This window comes from Sander vitreus, chromosome 24, assembly GCF_031162955.1.
Source record: "Sander vitreus isolate 19-12246 chromosome 24, sanVit1, whole genome shotgun sequence".
NCBI lineage: Eukaryota > Metazoa > Chordata > Actinopteri > Perciformes > Percidae > Sander > Sander vitreus.
The window spans coordinates 12,527,580-12,549,639 of NC_135878.1; the positions used below are offsets into that span (position 1 = coordinate 12,527,580).

Consider the following 22,060-nt stretch of genomic DNA (forward strand, 5'->3'; position numbering starts at 1 on the left):
CCACTCATTAACGGTTATGGTTAATATTATTATGATTTGTCAAATAGCTAGGGCCAGCAATGTGATGCTGATTTAATGACCCTGCCATACGTCGTATGACTGTGGCAGGTGGAAGAATGTGTGTTATGACATCATTTATGTTATGACACCTTTTAGACTATTACTTGATTAAAAGTCCCAAAGTATCTGATATTTGCTGTACTTAAGTATCAAAAGTAACGTTCTGATATTCATGTCCTCAAGAATAAGAAGTAAAAGTTTAAAAAAAACTTCGATTATGAACTGTATTGTCTGTTTTAAGTCATTTGTTGACATTAACAAAGACAAAAACAGAAACAGATGATACTCTCGAAGTAGGAATTATTAACAATTCATAGATATTCTATTTGAAAATTAAGTGTCATTAAATTATACATGCTGTACATAATGGACTACAGCTTTCAGTTTGCAACGGTACACTTACTGCTACGTTTTGGTTTAAAAAGGAATATCTTTTGCTACGCTTATACCTCACGTTCAAACTGGAGAAATTTGAAAACACTTCTGACCCCGTTTTAGGGTTGTGCGGTAGTCTCGACGGCCATAAACGAAGACTTTTGGAAACAACGATGTCATTCAGTCTTATTGGTTAGGTAGACTTTTGTTACACCTTTCCTGTTTCTGGCTCCCAGACCGTGATTGGGAAGCAGCAGTATTGTCAACAGATGATGTCAATCAGTGCGTTTACATGTACAGCAGTAACCGGGGTATGGTCTTACCCACACAATGTTCAATACTTTGACAATTGAGAATATGTTTTTGCACTGCTGGAGAAAACTGTACCACCTAAAGTAATGTAAAAAAAAAATTGGTCTAGGTTGGGCAAAAGACTACTAAAAACCAGGGATGATGTAGGGAAGATGTTAGAGACCTCAGAGAAAACAAACTCAACCACAAGGAATTACAGTTAAATTATGTATTTATAATAATATAAAAATAGTAATATATTTATAATAAATATTTTTTATAGCATTGTCATTGTCACAATGCCTGGCTCCCACTGGCAGTCATCGTCTATCTCTGAAAGTACACAAAAGGAAATATATCAGTAATGAAAATGTTAAAGCAGCGAGAATCAATTGTATTTTAATTCAGTCAAGAACTCAAAAAAACTACTTAGTTTTGTATACATTTATCCATGCACTCATCAACGTTACTTCAAGCCTTGTAATGTATGGCCTGCTTTCTGGAGAAAGAAACCAGCTGCTGGCTCCGCTGGAGAACGAAAAGAAAAAGAATCAGACGTAGGATATGGCAACAATGTCTTCTTAAGGCAACAAAGGAGGCCAAGGCATATAAACTGTCCCAAACCACAGATGACAGCGAGCTGAGGGACGAGAAGAAGGCTTATGACAAAGGTAATACCTTGGTGTTGGGGTCATATATGTTTTTTCCACCTTATATTTCCACCGCAGTCATGATAACCTACTGTTGTGTTATTTAAGCTTCTGTGTTTGCGTGTTTTCGGCGGTGGTTAAGTATGTTTTTCATGAAGTAATTATGCTTTGTCATATTTTAGTGTCCTTGATCACCACGTCAAAGACAGCCGCCAACCAGAGAGAAGAGCCGTCAATGACGAGTGGGTAAAGGAAAACCTCCTAAAATATGTGCAGCTGTTCCCTCCGGTCTCCTGCCATCTTGAGATGTATGTAGACAGGGCCATTTACGGACAAGGCCGCTTCAGGTCTTTCACGTTTCAAGAGATGTGGCAGTGGTACAGTCTGCACGAGCGCCTTCAAGCTGACCCTCAAGCTGGGAGTGACCATGAGCTATAGATGGCTCAGGCTTACTGCTCTATTAGACAGTGGCTTGTCATGAAGGAGGACGACATCACCACCAAGTACCTGAAGCGCTTCAGACAATACGTTCTCGATAGAAAGGAAGGTTAAGGTGACTTCCGGTGACAGCCGTGATTGTTACTGCACATGCTATGTTAATACAAACTTCAAAGCTGAGACTCACCTGTATTTCACAGAAACCTCAACAGGACGTAGCCTGTCCTGCAGCGACTGCCACCTCCAGCACACCACACGCAGCGACTGCCACCTCCAGTAAACAGCGCTTTCCTGCGAGAAAGGTAGGTTAAGATGACTTTTGTAACAACCACTGAAGTTTGTATTAGGCATTGCACAAAGCTAAAACTCACCTGTATTTTTAGTGTGTGTGTGTGTGTGTGTGTGTCTGTATTATTGTATTCTGGTTGAAGCACTTGCTACCTTTGAAAGACAAGGTATATCACAGCACAAACCAGCTGTATAGAATAAGCGAGCACCACTCTTCCTCTTCCTCCTCCTCCTCCTCCTCCGCCCCGCCTGCCTAAGTGTTTGTTCTCATTTCACAGGGGATGCAGGGACACTCAGAAGCTACACACCATTGCGCCAGCAGCTGTAACGTCACAATGTATACACCTAAGCACACCTGACTCTCCATTCTCTAAGTATCGTTTTAAGGCCCTGACACACCAACCAGACAGCGGACCGTCGTCAAAAAAAGGCAGTTGGACTGATCAGTCTGCTTCCCGAGGTCCAAAAAGTGCCTCGGAACACACCGAAACGACGCCGTCTTGAACGTACGTTCTGCACGTGCGCGAGACGTTATACAAAAAATGAAAACCGGAAATGACGAACGTGTCACGCGGGTCTGGCTTTCCCCGCCGATAGTAATGGCAGCTTGTTCGGAATACGATCTCTTATTTTACGAAATTAGTTCACCGAAGTCATTACCAGCATACATCATTGTACCTTATACCACTAATTAAACAACAGATAACAGCCATTATGATGAGAAAAAAATCAATCCAAAATTAGGAAGAATTGTATGTAGGCTATGCATGGCCCTGCTAGCCACTTTAGTGACAGCAAAGCCATGCAGGGCCATCACATACCGCATAACCATAAAAGTTTACACTCATACATTATCACTAATACACTTATTTTTTTAAGGCTCCTGCATCGGCTCCTGGTCTTGAGAGGACATCTGATGTGACTGTTGCAGATGTAACACTTCAGCCATATCAGGCGGCGCTACCTGAGGTAATGCATATAACTTAATGCAAGAACACTGTTCAGTTCTGAGTACAGAGTGGTTGTTAGATATGGTCTTGTCTTTGTTACACTACCAGGTTACATTTGAGGGCTGGCACAAAATGTGGGAGTCTTTCTGCACGTGGGCTGCCACAAGCAGATTTAAAGTGGCTGAAGGAGGACGATGTCAGTGGACTGTTCCAGAGGGCCAGGACAAACACGGCCGTACGAAGTGGAGGAAAGTCCTTAAGGATGACTGGATGTGGTTTTATCCCCCGGAATTCCCTGGAGTGGTGGGACAGAGAGTCCCCACGGCAGACTCCTTTTTTCACAGCAATGTTTTTTTTTGGAGACCAGTAGGGGTGTGGTGGTACAGTCTTCGCTGTCCCAGGCCTGAGTGCCCAGCAAGTGGCAATAAGACCATTTTTCTGTACCGCTGTGGGTACTCTCACACAGTAAGACAGGTCTGCGAGGAGGTGCTGGCCTGCAACGCATGCAGGAAAGCTGCTAAGGAGTCGGAGGAGCATGCCGTTGGCCGTTTCCTGTCATGGGATGCAGGCATCATGAATCAGCTCAGCCCAGCTCACAAGGCTATGTTCCCTGCTGTGCTAACATTACGGTGAGTGTGCATCTTTTCACAGCTATTTGAATTCTAAATCCTTGCAATATATGAAGATTCATGGGCATTAAATGATTGTGCTCTAATTTCAGGCGTGGTGTGGACAAGCAGGTGATCCGCCTGATGAGGGACCGCACCGAGGGCAACACCATGTCCAAGGTGTGGAGACAGGTGCTGGAGAGCCACTGCGAGGAGTGCCTGCAGAGGAAAGACCTCTTCAACACCACCCTCCTCTGCCAGTTTTTTTTCCTTCAGTGTTGAGGCAAAGACTATCCTCATGTCTGTCTTGATGTGTGAGGAGTTACTGGAGAAGCTGCAGCCAATGACTGAAGGACTCATGGACAGGTACACAAGAGCGGGACAGGCGCCTCCTGAACTCATGTACGTTGACCCCACGGACACAACAGCAGTGGCTGCTGTCGTGTCCATGGGGTCTCGTCATTGGAGCAGCTGTTCAGCAACTGGGTCAGAGGCTGGCATGCTGATACGGCTGGACATTTTTCATTGGATACACCGATTTGATGGCGCCGTCAGAACAGATCACCATCCAAAATATGCCCTGTTCAAGTCTGCACTCTCTGCTGCCGTCTTCTCCTACAACAAAGACGACATGGCACTGCTCTTGCAGGCCATACGTGCAGGACACTCAACCCACTATGACTCCCTGACTGATGGTCAACTGACCTACGTCACCAGGTACGATCTCAGCCATTACGTCAGGAGGATCACAGTGGGGGCCCAGGAGACTTTTGTGTGGGTCCAAAGTGCTATTGATGTCCTGAAGGGAGCAGCAGGGATGGACGAGAACCAGGTGCATCTATTCAAGGACCCAGCAACAGCGGATCCTGTCTGGCAGAACCAGCAGAAACACCTAGAGTGCCTCCAGGACCCACCAGGGAGGAGTATGTACACCGTTACAAAGTACATCACACGTAACGGTGTGCGCCTTCCACGGTACACGGCGGTAAGAGGCAGCAATAGCCTTGAAGGCTTTCACTCCTTTCTGCCCAGCATGATTCCTGGGCCCCACTGTGCCGCTGTGTCTCCTTCCAGGTGTATCTGCTGGTTGGGATAGCACGCTGGAACAGCGATCGGGAGTCAGCAGCGGTTAAAGGCCAAAAGGGGAGGCAGCACCAGGTCTACATGTCACCTCTTGTCCATCGGCTCAACCAGAGGTGCAAGGAGCTTTATGGGAGTGTGGAGGAGGTTAATTACAGGCCGCCTGTTCCCCCTGGTAATGAGCGTATTGGACTTGAGTATCTGTTTGCCCAGTCATCAGACTCCATCCAATCCATCCTACGCCGTCAGCAGTCTCTTTCTGGCACCAGCCAACCCCCAGCACCGGAGCGTCCTGATGAACGGCCCCACATCAGCCGGCCTCAAGTGCAGTATGAGGTCACTCTGTCTCTGGCAGGAACCAGGAGACTAAAACAGAGAGTCCCTCGTAGTTTGCCTCCATCCTCCACTCAGCCACTGCCGTTTTCCTCCCCTCAGCCACCGCCATGTTCCTCCACTCTGCCTCTGCCATCGCCATTTTTATCCACTCTGCCACACATCGTTGCTGCCGGACTCCAGCCCACCCACAGTCAGGTGAAGGCAGCACCCTCAACTGTGCCTCTTGCTGACCACCTTCGGTCACCGGCAAAGTCAACAATATATAAAAGGAAGAGGGCAGAGCACAGTGGCGCTAACCAAGAAGCCCCTGTTAAGCTGTACATTTGTGCGCTGTGTGGCCTACCTACACAAAGTCACAAAAAATGCAAAAAAAAAAACGTAGTGTGAGAGCACAAAGTCATCTCCCTCAAAAGAACTTGATGGGAAAACTTTTGAGACATCTGAAGCATTTCAAGAGGGAGTGGACCATGTTTTGGGCCCTTGAGTGACAAAGGGGTTGTAAATAGTTTTGCTGTTCTATATTACTGTTCATATTCTACAATTGTTGTGTTCCCCTGTGTTATTTATTAGCTACACTGTGGTGCTCTGACAAGGATCAGCATGCCATCTCCCGCACCAGATTCTGGACCTTTGGAGACAGAGCGTTCTGTGCTGAAAAAAAGCACATCTAAGCACATCTATGCACTTAGGCCTTTGGCCCCTAACCTTCCTTTTTGTTTTTTTGTAAGGTCAAAATGGGTATCTTGATATAAATCTAAACTATTTTTTTATTATCATTACCACCAAAGGGGGAGGGGAGAAATGAGCCTGTCTCTCTCAGCCCCTACCATTATATCACTTTGTCTGCTGTACACCTGACTGTCTTATAGGCTATATTAGCCCTCTTACACAATCTGGACTGTGGTCACAACATCTACATCTTATAACTTATTATTCCCTGTTATATATTGTTCTTAATGTATATTATTTATTTTCTTGTTTGTCAAGAAATTCTAATTCTATCGTGTTTACATTTTTGTATTTTCATAGTCATAGTTAATATTTAACATGATATTTCACCACCGGAAAGATGAATATGTATTAAATCTAGTAGAAATGTGAATTTGTTGGTGCCTTCTAGACCGAAAGACAACAACTCCCAGAATGCACTTGCTTCGCTTCCTTACGAGTCCACTCCCAAGCCACATGTTTGAATAAACACAATTATTTTATTGCAAGCCATACTTGGAAAACAAAACCGTACAGGGACAGAATGGCATATGAAAGCTTGCAAAAGCATGCATTAAATAAAACCATTTTAAATATTACATTTACATTTAATGAATGCATGTGCACGATTGTTGGGTTCCTGCTCGTTATGGAGTGGAGGATAATGATTTCTCATTGAAATGAGAAAGCAGATTAGTGTTAAACGTAAATGATAATGAAAGTTCCCTGAAAGCAGTGAAGGGTTCATGGCAGAAGAAGTGGGACAGAAAGTAAGGGGAGACACTTATAATACCGCATAAAGAAATAATTTAACGTCATGGTTTTTAAAGGAAAATGCAGAAGAGAGGAAGTGATTTTCTCAAGATTGAGATTTGGACGTACCCTACTGGATTGAGGGCAGGTCTTTATTTAATGAATAAGGGCATGTCAGATGCATACATGTGACGTAGGTAGGCCTAATGCAATTGAAGATGTTTAACATGTAATTATGAGACGTGGCAAATTTGATTTAGATAGGAACATCTCGCGTGATAAGATTTATGAATTAGAAAAAAGCTGGAATTCGGAAGGGATTTTAGGGAGGAGTGGAAAACTAGGGAATGCTGGAAGGTACTATTTAGTTTTATTAAAGAATACAGGGTTAGAACATAAAATAGGCTTTAGCTTTTTTTTTTTCAAGCCTGGAGTTACACACTCCGGTGCAGGAGGTGGCGGTATACACCTTAATACGTTGGTTTGTGAGCCGCCTTGATTCAGGGAAGAAGGAAAAACAGAAGACGGTTCATATTTTACAGAGCCAAAGCAGTCAGCGGAGAGAAGCCGTACGTTGAAATAAAGGCAGAATAACCAATGCTTTAGTGTGTTAACCAGAGATGGACCGACGCCGGAAACAGCTAGTGGGGGTTTTAAAAACGGAAACGAAGCTGCAAGGAGAAGGTTTGTTTTGGTTTTTATACTGCTTTGCTAATGATGCCAAGCTAACGTTAGCTAAACCATTCATACACCGCATGTAGTCGTAGCTTACGGAGCCCCGGAAGGGTCATGGCAAGATTTTTTTTGAGGGGACTACTTTTACATTAGGCTCGTTCGAGATGAACTGCGCCTCGCCTGTAAAGTGGACGAGAGCAGCCGGGGGGGGGACAAAAATCCGCTGTCAAGTCGGACAGTTTCCAGCCGATACCAGCAGCCTTCAGGCTGAACAGGAAGTGATAGAAACACTAGGGTCCGATTCCGATTTTAATAAAATGTTATCAGACCCATATATCAGCTCCTGCACAGTCTCCAGTTGTTTTAGTTATGACATGAGTAGCTGTTAAAATGCTCTACATGCGATCTGTTGCTGATTTTAATTAACAACACGCTGTAGATGATCCGTAATCTGAACAGATTGAGCTTCTCTGACTTTTAAACGTCACTATCAGCCACAACAACGTGTGTTCTGTGCAGAACAAGCCTTTTAAATCAAACAAATGGCAGCTAAAATCCCTCCGAATCATAATCAATGAAATGTTTACATAAAACATCATCATGTTGAGGCGATTGTGAACCAATCCCCAGCATGCGCCGAGTCCGCCTGGGTCTTGCAGTCGGTGGAGAGAGCAACTGCGGCGCCTGGCTCTAAAAACTGCGGCCGACCTTGATCCCGTGAGGTTATTGTTGCCCACGTGTGCATGACGTCGGAGCTAGTCGGGATCAAGTCGGACGCAAATCTAACCGGCATGCATTGGGGCGGCGATCGCCGTCGATCGATTCTGCGCAGATCTGGCTCATCTCGAACGGGCCTATTGCCTCGCAATAGGTTTTGCTTTCTCACGCAATATACTCGCGTTGTTAATGAGTTCCATTTGTACTGGGAAGTCAGATTTCCCCGATGTCGAAGTCGGAAAACATGCCCCCCCGGCTTCGGATTTCCGAGCTCGGAACTCGGACAACCAGCGAGTAGCCTACCCCGAGCTAAAAATCCAACATGGCTGCTCAGTGCATCAACAGTGAAAGCTGTAGTAACACACTGTTGTTAATCTAAATATAAAGTCATGTTACACAGAATCAAACGCTTTGTAAAAGTCAAAGATAATCAGGGCCCGGTTTTTCAAAAAAAATGTAATCTGTATCAAATTGATACGGATTTGGAAATCCCATGTTTTTCTATCCAGGATCACCTGATCCATCTTACTTTTATGCCAGTTTTTTAAAGGAACATTGGATTGGATCACTGTGATCCAAATACTATCCAGATCAAATGTAAGATCGGATTACATGGTCTGATCTTAGTTCGGAATCCCTCTTTTTTGCTTTTGAAAAACCCATTTCCAAGATTTGATCCAATTCGTGATCTGAAATCCCACTGGATTACTTTTGGAAAACTGGGCCCTGGCCATCACTAGCGACAAGGTCATTATAATCTAACAAGTCTAAAACCAATCTCACATTGTAATGTGGTGATTCCTCATGAAACCTGAATGTGTCTCATCTACAGAGTCTAAAACATATTTTAATCTACGAGCAAATAGTAATGCTAATATTTTATAATCCTTATTTAGAATGGGGCACCAATTATCTGACAATAACAGGTCTTGATTTGCTTTAGGGATTAAAGTAATGATTCTCTGAGATAAGGTGGGCGATAGGCCTTTAAGTGTACTTTCCAGAAAAGCATTGACCAAAAAGAGGGATAATTACTCAGCAAACATTTTATAAAGCTCAACAGTTAAGCCATAATTTCCAGGTGATTTGTTATTTTTTTTAGATATCCTATCACTTTTATTACTTCCTCCACGGTAATTGTAAGGTCACGGAAATGGGTTTTTCTAGTCACTGTTTATCACCATTATCTTTATTGTGACTGTTATTGCCACTGTTCATCCCACCCCCAACCGGCACCGTCAGACACCGTCTACCAAGAGCCTGGGTCTGGCCGAGGTTTCTTCTTGAAAGGGAGTTTTTCCTCGCCACTGTCGCACTATGCTTGCTCTTGGGGGAATTACTAGAATTGTTGGGACTTTATAAATTATAGAGTGTGGTCTAGACCTACTCTATCTGTAAAGTGTTTCGAGATAACTTGTTATGATTTGATACTAATTTAATTATTTGTGAATTTGTAACCTTTTAAAAGAGAAAGAGAGAATTGTTCTTTGAATTGACTGATTTGAATGTGAAATCTCAGTTTTCAGAAGTTTTCAGTCAGCAAAGACAAAAGCAGAGTAAATATAAACATAATGATTAGCACTAAGGATTAGTTACTGGTAAACAGACTGGTAGCTACTGTTAAATGAATGAGTTACTACCGTTCGTTACTCATTCACTTAACTTAAAGAACTGGATTTTACTCAGTGACCAACACTTTTTTCCCCTCCTCTTATTTTGGCATACTTCAGCAGTTAAATTTGACAGTTCCATTTGAATTATGGCTTCAGCCAAGGAAGGCATTTGGATTTTTGTAGGTCTTAAGATACAGTTTAGTCTTTTATAGCAGTTGCAGTAACAGTCGGAAAACCTTTAAAACACACAGAGAGAAATATACACATTTCTGTTACCAGATATAAATAACAGAAAAACTCATGTTTCTTTAACATTTCAACTCCTAGTAACCATTCAATAATTTCCACATTTCACTAAAAACCAGAAAATGCCTAGCGCTGTAACAGTTTTTAGCTTTATATCATGTCAACTCTAACTGCTTTTAAAACATTTTTATAGTACTTTTTACCCCTATCTAAAAGCAGTATTTAACATTTACGTATTTTACCATATTTAAAGTACAATTATTTAAACCAACACCATACATAACATCAAAAGCATTATAAACTAGCTCACATTAGCCCTTTATATCATCATGTTTGCTACAAAACCCGAAGCAGTATGAACTTTTAACAGTTACCAAACACTACTTCCACCCATTGCTTAGTTAACAAACACCAACAATAGTTGAAACACATTTGCAATCAATACGGTAAGCAGACAAGTCTCCCAGACATTAAAGAGTTAAATGACGTTAGAGTCTCTGTATCGCCGACCGTGTGGCTACAGCTAAGCTAATGTTTACAACAGCAGAAGCTGTCTTTAGCAGTCTCAGTTCATTCAGAGCTCAGTTTCTTACCGGCTGCCATTCGGGTGCTATAGATCGTCAGTTCTGCATGCTTTTGCTGGCGATCGCGGCAGTTTTTTTAACAGTCTCCTCTTTTAAACTCTTGCTGTTATCCGCCTCCAATTTACGGAGCGGTATTACAGTATTCTTAAGCGTAAGAAGAAGAAAAAAAAATTGTGTGATTCTTGATATTTAAGCTGACTTGACTAAATGTCATTCACTGTGACCCAGGAACCATCAATGATGGCAAAAGAGCCTCAAATGCCTGCCTTTTGCCCTCCTTCCTAGCTTTTTCAACCAAAGGCCACAGCTTGTTCCTGGCGTCTTTTGTGTCTTGTGGGAGATCTTCAAAGAGCCTTATCTTCAGCAAGGCAGGCGTTCTAGCTTCTCTCCAGACCATGTCCCTGTGGGTGCGGGATGTAAATTGCACAATTATGCGTTTCCTGAACGAGGGCCAAGTCTGTGCACAATGTCTAACCGAGGCGGCGAGCTGGTCAGCAATACTTGGACACTCCATATTTTCCATCATTGCCAGTGTGTTAGAGTCACTCACACAGTCGCTGTTTGGTTTGGACCTCATAGTAACAGGGCTCCGAACAGGTGTTGGGGGGGGTAAATGAGTCATTCCTGTTTCTTCAGGTTGCGGTTCCAAGCTTTTCTTGGCGTAGTTATGCATTGCATGGCAAATATCCTCGTCCACTTCCATTTCCATTTATAATGCAATGTGCTAACATCACTGTCGATAACGTTAGCTTGATTTCAAAGTTGAAGAATAGAAGTAACGTTAAAAGTTCAGTTTTCGTGTCGTTTTGATGAACGTAGTTAGGTTACCTCCGTTGTAGATCAGTTAAACTTCACCTATTGCATTTTGTCTGTTGCTATGTTTTGCACAGCAAACACAGAGATGTTACTGTGGCGCCATCTTGCGCGTGCTCCATACTTTGTTGCAAGTAGGCTAACAGTTCTGCATTGTAAAATGATAGTTAAGTAAAAGTATGTAAGTATCATGAGGAAAATGTACTTATTATATTAAAAGTAAAAGTACTCAATGCAGAAAAATCCTTTTAGAAACTGGACGGTCAAAACAGTTCTGTCAATAAACTAAGTGTTTAATCGGTTAATCATTTCAGCTGAACTTGTAGGCCTGTATATTTTTGGGTAGTTTAATTTATAATAAAACATGGTATTTTATAAACTACCTGCTTTTTGTGTGGAAAAAAAAATCTTAATTTGTAAAGAACCTAGTACTAAAGCTGTCAGATTAATGTAGTGAGTAAAAAGTACAATATTTCTCTATGAAATGTAGTGGAGTAGAAGTAGAAAGTAGCATGAGAAGAAAAGACTCAAGTACAAGTAGCTAAAATGTGTATTTAAGTACAGTACATATTTACAAACAAAATCAAAACTATAGTTGAAATGACGCTTCAATACTTCATCTTTCAATATGTGTTGTTATTTTGTCTCTATCTCTGTCCTATGGTGTGTTGTTGGCATTTGCAATTGGCAATGATGTCTGGTCCAGATAGTGCAGATGTTTGTATAAAGATTTGTGAGGACCAACTGACAGTTTGCAGATTTAATATTCATTTCCCAAGAATAGTACATTTGTGAATTTCAGGATTTACAGTTCAACAAAAACTTTAACCCCTTAAGAAACGCTTGAATTTTCAAGCTTTTTGGTCTAAACATCCTACCCAAATTAAAAGTGGTACAGCTCCCATATACTTTGACACTCAGGGATGTGCCTGGTATCATTGGAAAGGACTCTCAAGTTTTTGTTACAAGTGTCAGGGGGATTCTAGGCCTTACTGACACAGAGTTACAGAGGCTAGAATGGAGGTTCTTTATTTCCATCCAAGTCATACATCTGTAAAATTATTAAAATACACTGCTGTAACCACATCTAGTGAGATACAGACAACACAAGGTCATAGCCACATCTCTCAACTTACTACAGAAAAGATCCAGAAGCCAAAAGACTCAAAAATGGATTTTATATGAATGTTTTTCTACAGATATGTCTATGCGTTTTTCTGATTTCCATTTGAAAAGTGGCCAAAAAAACAAGTGCAAAAGTGCAAAATACAACACTTATCAAATACACAAACACACCCACATCAATCATACACATACTTGAGATAACTATTTACATAAAAATATAGAAATAAGTAATTATAAATTGCTCAGGGAGTGCGCTGCATGAAAACAGTCACTGTTTGTGCTGAAACACAGAGCCAGCCATCACAGGGTTCAAATTTCAATGCCTTTCAATATGTCTATGGAATCCTCTGCTCATTGGCTAAAAGGGTAGGCGGGTCTTGTACCGTGGAATTGTAACTGGCTCAAGCAAATGTCGATCGAAGGCAGCGTGACCCAGATCGAATGCCGAGCCATGATTGGGCTTCCAACGTTCTAACTCCGGCTCCCATGGACGGATTGACTTATGAGAGGTCTTGTTGGATTCCTAAGGCTTCAGAGAATAAGATGGATGCCGTCATTGGGCGTTAGACGTCTCGCATGAGAAGTGAGACGTGTTTGAAAAGCCCGGAAGTGAAGTTGTGTTTGTATTTTTATTGTGATTCGGTCTCATATCTCGTAGATTGTGAGGCAAACTAGATTTGGATAAAACGGCTTGGATATTCCATTTCCTTGGACTCTTGGGGATGTAGGAAAAAAAAGTTTTTGTTACAATATCAACGTTGTGGCTAGAGGGAGAAAGAAGAAGGTATGAATGCACACTCGACTCTCGACACCAGCTGCGCAGTCTACGGCTGTATTTCTTTATTTTCTTTAACTTCATAACAGTTGTATAACTGCTATAAATCATCTTATGCTTTGTGTGTGGGCTTAATTGAATCATGAGAGGCTAAGCTTTCAATTGTTGTGTCGCATGGCTGTATATTTTGAAGATTTAATGCTTTAAAGTTATAAAAACGTTTATGAGTGGAGGTTACAGCGGCGTTACAGCGACGCCACAGCCACAAAGTGTGCCTTCTACGGTACAGTGATCCTTGAGAGGTTAATTGATTTTCAAATGTTAATCACAATTAGGCTAGTAGTTTGAAAAAAAATATAAAAACACATTTTAAAGACATTCAGTTCACTGTGGAGTAACATTCAAACATAACCGTTCATTGTGAGGAGACCTCAGTCACAACATCTATATCTATAATAAATAAACAAAAACAATATCAATATTTTTGCAATTTCTACTTTCTCCTAGGCTAGAACATAGGCCTATGCTATACATTTAGGTTTAGTTAGGCTATCATTTGCTCCACAGGCCACACATTGAAAACCCATTTTTCATGCCGTCTACCATGCGTGGGCATGAACTGTATTTCTGTGTTTTAGTCATATCAAACTAAAACACATTGAAAAGTAAAGATTAAAAAAAAAAAAATATATATATATATATAATTACTATATATTTATCTTATATTTATTTTATATTTATCTGGTCATGTCAGAACTTAGGGAGAAAAATGGTTCAGGTCAAAAGGGAGAAAATCCTCATTGAAACACAGTCAAGTGGGCTTAATGGAAGCAGTTGGACTTAAAGGGAACATCAGTATTTTACTCTACACACATGACATTAAAAAAACAACTATATGAAATAAAGATATATATGGTGCCCTTACACAACATGAAAAGTATAAATTGATCATTCAGAAGTGGCTATACTCATTTACATCCGCCCTAAATGATGTTTTTTTTTTTTGGATGTCGAACAATAATCTTAAATTTTGCGCTTTGCATTTAATTTGGCCAAGGTTTGCTGAAGTTCGTGTTTGGTAGCTAGCTAATTGCGCATAGTTTAACATAGCAAAATTCTTTTGATAATTTTGGTCCGGTCAATCAGGAGATGGTATTTGCCAAGTTTCTTGCAGATCGGATGCATGGCCTAGAAGAAGTTCGAAAAAGTTGGTTTTGCACATTGCGCGATATTGCAAAAAAGTACTACGTGGAAATGGGCGTGGCCTATATCATATATATATATATATATATATATATATATTCACCAAATTTGGTATAGAGTCTCAGGGTGGCATGTCGAACAGAAATGTTCACATTGATACCATTTCATTTGGCAGAGATGTGCCGAAGTTTGTGTTTTCGTAGCTATCTACAAACATTTGTTAATATGTAATTTGTGCATTTTAACCGATAAAAAGTCTTTTGATAACTTTTTGTCAAGTCGGACTGGAGATGCTACGTACCAAGTTTCGTGCAGATCGGTCGCACCGTCTAGGAGGAGTTCGAAAAAGTAGGTTTACGATTTATTTATTTTTTGTTTACGCGATTTTTGCCAAGAAAAGTCTAGGCGGAAATGGGTGTGGCCTATATCAGGAGATTCAGCTCCATTCAGGGAATGTGTTGATATGTTTAATTTTTAAATGTAAGACGTACAGTTTAGGAGTTATGTAGCAAAACCCATTCTTATTTTTATAGCGCCCCCTGCTGGTGGATATGTGTCCATTTTCTTTTCTAAGGTACGCATCACACTCTCTACCATCCCCGAAAATTTCACTTGCGTAACTTGTACAGTTTAGGCTGCAGAACCACTTTTATGTACGGAAAAATCATAATCTTAGCAATTACAAAAGGGGTCCCAGCTCCGCTTGTCCTGGGAACTGCGTTGCCTTGCAAATGCGGTCCCCAGCCCCCTCGGGCTTGGACCCCTATTGATGATAAAAATACACTTATTGTCTTTTTATAGTATAATAATACAAACTGCACATGACATTGTAAACTACTAGTACAGTGTCCGTTCAAAATGTGCCTGTTTGGAACACTCTGATTGCTTGGCCTGTAGTATTGCTGCTTGTAGGCCTGTTGCGATAGTCAATAAATCAATTCGCAAATCGCATGATAAATAAAAATGAGCTCGATAATTTCCATTTGCATGCTTGTTTATTTTCCTCTGCCGCCACGGTATCAGAAACAGGGCAGATGCACAACAGGGTTTCCGCTATGTACATGTAGGGCTCCTTCAGCAGTTTATGAAAAGTCATGACAAAAGCCGCGACATGAAATCCGCACTCACGCGGGTCCTGTGAAATATGACAGCTACAGTTTATTGGAAAATAGCATTGTGGACACTGAAGTTGATGAATTTACCGTTTATCAGACCCCAGATGAGACAAGAAGCTAACGTTAGCGAACGCGACGGTGACGGTCCCTCTTCCTCTGACTCCCGTTACAGGAGAACACTGTATTCCTCCGACACGCTGTATTAACGTTACTGTTTTAAAACCGTTTTCCAGGTTAGTGGGGGTGCATACAGCTCAAAACCAACATGAAAAACGTAGTAATGTTCACTCAGCGTTTTGTTTTGTTGTTAAACTGTGTGTAAAATGAGCGGTTACATTAAATCATGTTTCAAGTAACAGCACCCTAGGGTACCGTCTATTTGCTGGATGGTTTCAAGCTAACGGTCGGTAGCTAACGTTAGCAGATAAGCTTGTTGACAGCGACGTTATTGTCATATTTTGGCACAATGTTTCTGACCGTAGTAGTGGTCATAGTGACTGAAAGTGTGATGTGAGATGCTAAAAACAAACTACACACTGTTTTCAGGTAACGTTAACGTTTTGATTGTGTTTGGTTTTTATTCCAGTGCATTTTTTGTTAACAGAGACTGAGAGTCCATTTTATATAGTTTTTGGTTGTGTTTGGTTTTTATTCAAGTACATTTTTTGTTAACAGAGACTGAGAGTCCAATTTATTTACTGTTTTTGGTTGTTTTGTTCATTTATTGTGGATATTTAAAATGTCTTCCAGTTCCAGTGTTAAATATTCTTTAGAAATAAAAGTTTATTGATCTTTGAAAAGGTGTACCTGCATTATTACACCATTATCATTATATTAGATGAATACGGTCTCTCAACGACAATATTATCGTTTATCACAATAATTTCTGGGACAGTTTACAGTTTTAAAATTTGTTATCGTGACAGGCCTAGCTGTTTGTCGCTTTCTCCAGAACCATTGTACCCCAAAATAACTTAGCTGTACTATATTCAGCTGTACTGTCCAATAGAGGAACACAGCCCAAAAAAGAATCTATAAAAGGCCTACTCTGGGTCTATAAATAGTGTGATTAATCAGTAATTGTTGCATGGTTCCCAATTAACAATTAACCAATTAAGTGTTAGTGTTTTGCTTATTTAATTTAAAAGACAATTTTTTTTTAATTTTAAATAATGAAAATAATCATTACTGGATTCTGGACCAAAAGAATCAAGATATAAATCATAAAAATATTGCAATTTAAATCCTATATTATACAATATACAATAAAAATACGATACGATAAAAAGTTAAACACAAGCACTGAACTGTCTGCGAGTTTGCATAATAGCTAAATGTTTCCTGCAACAACAAAGCACTCGCTATGTCTCGCTTGTCTCTTTTCTTTCTCTCGCTCCTGTGAAATAAAGCTGCCTTCTAGTCTACTTGTGCTATGTTGAGGGGGGGTTAAATACCACATGTATGTCACAGAAATAGGCTTTGTTAAATGACACTCCCGCCACCGCACAACCCTGCGGCAAAGCACCGGATCACTTTTTTTGGTCTGAACATAGCATAAACCATAGCGTTTGCCGTAGCTACCATGGAATCGAGCAGGGCCTCATCAATCCTGATCTGGTGCAGCAAGGTTATCCTACCTCCCAGCTCGGTAACTTTCTCAGATAGACAGGCACAGCATGCATGAGCATGAGTTTTCAGAGTGAAAGTGTACTAGCTCTTGGCTAAAAAGTCAGCGGCGAGGTGAGTTGGGCTCAGTATTGTATAATGGGCTTTGGGATCCCGAGGTAAAGCATATGATGTCATTATGAACCTGTGTCCTTATCGGACTGAATTTTGTTACCTAGCAAAGTATTGTTAAGATTCACATTAATGGATGTGTTCTGTCTTTCAGCTTTACCTTCAGATGTCCAGAAAGTGATTGTTGGTGAAGAACATCAGCAGGAATGGAGCTCCAGTCTGGACCAGGAGGACACAAAGCCCCCACACATTAAAGAGGAACAGGGGGAAGTCTGGACCAGTCAGGAGAGGGAGCAGCGTCAAGGGCTGGAGGAGGCTGATATCACCAAGTTCACATTCACTCTTGTCCCTGTAAAGAGTGAATATGATGAAGATCAACCTCATTCCTCACAACTTCATGAAAGACAACCTGAACAGATGAAAACAGAAGCTGATGGAGGGGACTGTGGAGGACCAGCACCAGTCACACACTCTGATCCAGACAGACATTTACAGCCAGATACTGACAAGACTGGAGACTCTTCTGAACCTGAGACTGATAGGAGTCGTGATGGGAAGGAGACCAGAAAAATTCAGTCAGATTTAAACTCTCGGAATAGTGATCATATATGTAGTACTGGTGAGAAACCATTTAGCTGCTCTGGGTGTGGAAAAGGATTTGGCACCTATAAACATTTGAAGAGACACATGATATCTCATACAGGAGAGAAACCATTTAGCTGCTCCATCTGTAAGAAATATTTTGCATTGAGACAACGTTTACAGGCACACATGAGAATCCACACAGGAGAGAAACCATTCAGCTGCTCGGTCTGTAAGAAAGCTTTTACAGAGAGCGGAAGTTTAAAGAAACACATGAGAATCCACACAGGAGAGAAACCGTTCAGCTGCTCCGTCTGTAAGAAAGCTTTTACAGAGAGTGGAAATTTGTATAAACACATGAGAACCCATAGCCGCAAGCCGATTCAGAAGAAATGCATGAGAATCCACACCGGAGAGAAACCATTTAGCTGTTCAGTCTGTAAGAAAGCGTTTACACTAGGTGAAAATTTACGTAAACACATGAGAACCCACACAGGGGAGAAACCGTTTCGCTGTTCGATCTGTAAGAAATCTTTTTCCGCGAGCGGAAGTTTACATAGACACATGAAAATCCACACGGGAGAGAGACCGTTCAGCTGTTCTGTCTGTAAGAAGGCTTTTTCGGTGAGTGGGAATTTACAGAAACACATGAGAACCCACACGGGAGAGAAACCGTTCAGCTGCTCGGTCTGTAAGAAGGCTTTTACAGAGAACGGAAGTTTACATAAACACATGAGAATCCACACAGGAGAGAAACCGTTCAGCTGCTCCGTCTGTAAGAAAGCATTTACTGTGAGTGGAAGTTTACAGACCCACATGAGAATCCACACAGGAGAGAAGTCTTTTAGCTGCTCCGTTTGTAAGAAATCTTTTATACTGAGTGGAAATTTACATAAGCACATGAGAACCCACACAGGAGAGAAACCATTTAACTGCTCAGTCTGTAATAAAGCCTTTACAGAGAGTGGAAATTTACATAAACACATGAGAACCCACACATCATAGAAGCCATTTAGACATGTGGAGTAGTTTTTTTGATTGATTATCTATCAACATAGGTTTCTCTGATCTTAACTAATAGTCAAAATAATTCATAATTTCTGGGGGGTTTTAATCAAAAATGAGGTATAATTTAATATGAATGAGGTTTATTGACTATGAATTCCATAAAAAAGTGTTAAACCAGTGGTAATTATTTGGAATGAAGTTGACTAAGAAGATGTAACAGAATTGGGTGATAATTTATACTTTATGTTTTAAGAACAGGCAAAACAGACAACACAAGGGTTAAACACTTTTTAATTTAAAATGAATGAGGTCTCTAAAAGTGATATGAGATGTAATACTCTGTCGATTTTTTAAAAAAAAAAGTCAGAAAATCTAAAATCCGTCTTATTTTAGAAATGATTTTGACAGTGCTCAAAATCAATTGGATTATGACGTTAATGTTTGGATCTTTAATAACTCTCTTAGCCTTATTCTTGTAGCACTTGGAGTAAATATCCTTTAGGCAGGGGAGGGCACCATCTATTGTATGTTTACCTATAATCATGCTTTGCAGGGCCTTACCATGCTGTTTCTGTACCAAGCATGATGAGGTGATGTTCCCTGTCAGGAAGCTCTTGATGATGCAGGATTAGAAATTCCTCTGTATTTGAGGGGATATCTGGAAGTTCCTCAGGCGTCTGAGACAGTCTCTGCCTTGCCTTTCTCACCACTTAGTCAGTATTCAGCGCCCAGACCGTCAGTGAACATGAACCAATCAACAACTTTAACTTTAAAGGTCCAATATGTAATACTGACAGCTAGCGTTTAAAATGGTTACTGCAGTCTAAATTCAAAATACTGGAGAGTCATTTCCCCCGTTCCCTCCTCCCCAGTGTCGAAGTTCACGGGGGTTGCCAGGTTGCGAATGTTAAAGCCAACGTAGATGCTAGTCTCGCACTGCCAGACATAACTCCACAGCGCAGCGGAGTTGCTAGATGCTGCGCTATGTTGACAGTTATAAAAGCCGGTGCTCTCGTGGAGCTCTGTACCCGGCCGACAGTTACATTTTATTGGCTAAACGTAACAACAATGACCGTGACCTTGCAGAGCTTCGTGCCCGACTGACAGCCACCCTTTCTCCGCTTAACGTCACTGCAACAGCCGCTAAAAAGACCCCGACCACGCAGTCGTTGCCGTTTGTCGGCTACGGCCGCTGAACAGAAGCGGGGAAAGAATTTCGGCAGGGGGGAGATTTTCGGTACTAACATTACTATTTTACAGACCCTGTTATACAGCTCGTCTTTACACTGCACATTATACTTTATGGTTGCATGCCAGTTTGTACCTAAGTGGAAATCATCTTATCACAACCTTGAAGCTTGCGATGGTAACGTTAGCCACAAGAATATTCCATAACATCCACTACAGGGTTGTTTTGCCAAAGTTAAATAAATAAATAAATGGAAACCATTATTCGGAAGTCAAACTTGCTGTTTCTCTCATATGTCCATCATGGCGGTTGGCTGTGGCCCACTTGCCTGGTACTCCGGTAATGTTAGCGTGTTGGCATGGGAGCATCAGTTGGGATCACTTCACCCGCTGTCTCATTTTTTTGCAAGTAACTAACTCGAGTACTATATAATTTAATGCAACCACATGAATGTTGAAATGACTGAAAATTAATACAGCTCAATGCTTACATTTTTTAGGAGGAAATTAGCCAACTCTGCGTCCTTTTTGGCTGTAAGCTGTCTTCATCTTTTAAATGCATCTCCAATATTTACCCACGTTTTACCACGTCTTTGGTCACGCAACTGTTTAGAAATATGCAAGTTCTTTTTAGGTCGGGTAGAATGGATCTATCTCTGTTAATCCAATTTGTTTGGTTGCTGCTACCATCGCTGCAGCCCGTTGTTTTTGCTGGTTTGTTTGTTTCATGTCTGGCAACCCCAGTGTCAAAATGGGCAGTTGACAACAACACACAGGCCAAACTAAAAACCGACATTGTCCCGGAATGGACATTTCAAAGTAAAAAAAAAATCTGGCTTTAGCATTGTTGTCAGAGAAGATAGTATTTCAACTTACCATGTTTCCTTAATATCTGATGACATATTGTGGTAATCTTTTGATTAAATACAGTAAATGTATTACATATTGGACCTTTAAACAAGTTTATACATTGATGATTCTTCAGGATTTTAGTTAGTTATACGGTATGTTCTGCTTACTGTGTTTTTTTTATTTTCTTAGTAATGATTTTCTTTAAGTGGGTAGCATTTATATGTCATGTGCCCTATGTCACATTACCTCTTTATGAGACTGTAAAGCATCACCTGGGGCATGTTTAATCTCAAAAATGTGTGCACCATTTTTTTTCTACGCACAAAAGAAGACTTCCGCTGTCACAAAGCCATTCTTACAATTAATACCCTACACAAACACCTGTTTGATCGATCTGCGGTGAAAACCAGACAAAATAGAATAAGATATCATCGTATATATTTGAATGAAGATATATTTGGAAAAAGAAAACTCAAATATGTTCTGTAATTATATTGGCATGTTATGGAATTTATTCTCATGAATAATACGATAAACAGGAAAAATGTTTACACTAATGCTGTTTTCGACGCCTCCGTCTGGCAGAGCACGTCGCTTTAATATTATTTTTATGGCTTTAGATCGTTTTATTTTTGTTTGATTTATTGAAGGCATGTTTTAAGCATTGTGAAAGGTGCAACAGAAATAAAGTTTAACTAATCACGCGCTCCTTGCGCAGAACTATATGTCATTTACAATTAGATTAATTCCGACACCTGTAATTTTCAGATACAATCAAATTGGTGGGTATAAAAAGGCATGCCATGCGTAACGGAGCACAATGGCTGGTTTTTCGTTGTTGGAAGATGAGGAAGAGAAGAGAGAGGAAGTGAATCGTTGCTGTTGTTGCTATTTTCAGGATTCTGATTGGCTAACGTGGGCTTGAGCTTCTCGTTACACTGCCACCTACAGGTTTGGCATGCTCTTGACGGCATATATACACAGCTACATGTAGACGAACACTGTTCTGAAAATTGACAGATGTGCACGGTTATTTTTGAAAACGGAGAGGTTGAAATGTCCGTTTATGAAAATAGCCGTCCACGTGTAAACGTAGCATTGGAGAACCACTTGCTTATTAACCCTCTACAAGCTGAAAAGGGCACACACATTGAACCAAACCTCCCATCTCAAATGTGAAAGCTGGAGATGGGTAAAATACTCTTCTTGACTAACCTCTCTAACTATGAATGCCACCAGACAAAAAAAAAATAACCCTCAAAGGCTGACAAAGACTTTACAAATTAAGAT

General features: G+C 40.8%; 1 protein-coding gene across 1 annotated transcript; it reads left to right on the forward strand.

Annotated features, from left to right (window-relative positions):
* Positions 1-7,049: 7,049 nt before the first annotated feature.
* LOC144512814 (uncharacterized) lies at positions 7,050-22,033 on the forward strand. The gene is made up of 2 exons (XM_078243756.1): positions 7,050-7,221; positions 17,295-22,033. The coding sequence occupies exons 1-2, from the start codon at positions 7,158-7,160 to the stop codon at positions 18,725-18,727; spliced, it is 1,497 nt and encodes a 498-aa protein (XP_078099882.1). The 5' UTR covers positions 7,050-7,157; the 3' UTR covers positions 18,728-22,033.
* The last annotated feature ends 27 nt before the right edge of the window (positions 22,034-22,060 follow it).

What these genes read in the sequence shown, in the direction of transcription:
- LOC144512814 (XM_078243756.1), top strand. Translation starts at nt 7,158, where the DNA reads ATGGACCGACGCCGGAAACAGCTAGTGGGGGTTTTAAAAACGGAAACG. An exon ending in AACGAAGCTGCAAGGAGAAG is followed by an intron (nt 7,222 to 17,294) that starts GTTTGTTTTGGT and finishes TCTGTCTTTCAG; the next exon opens with CTTTACCTTCAGATGTCCAG.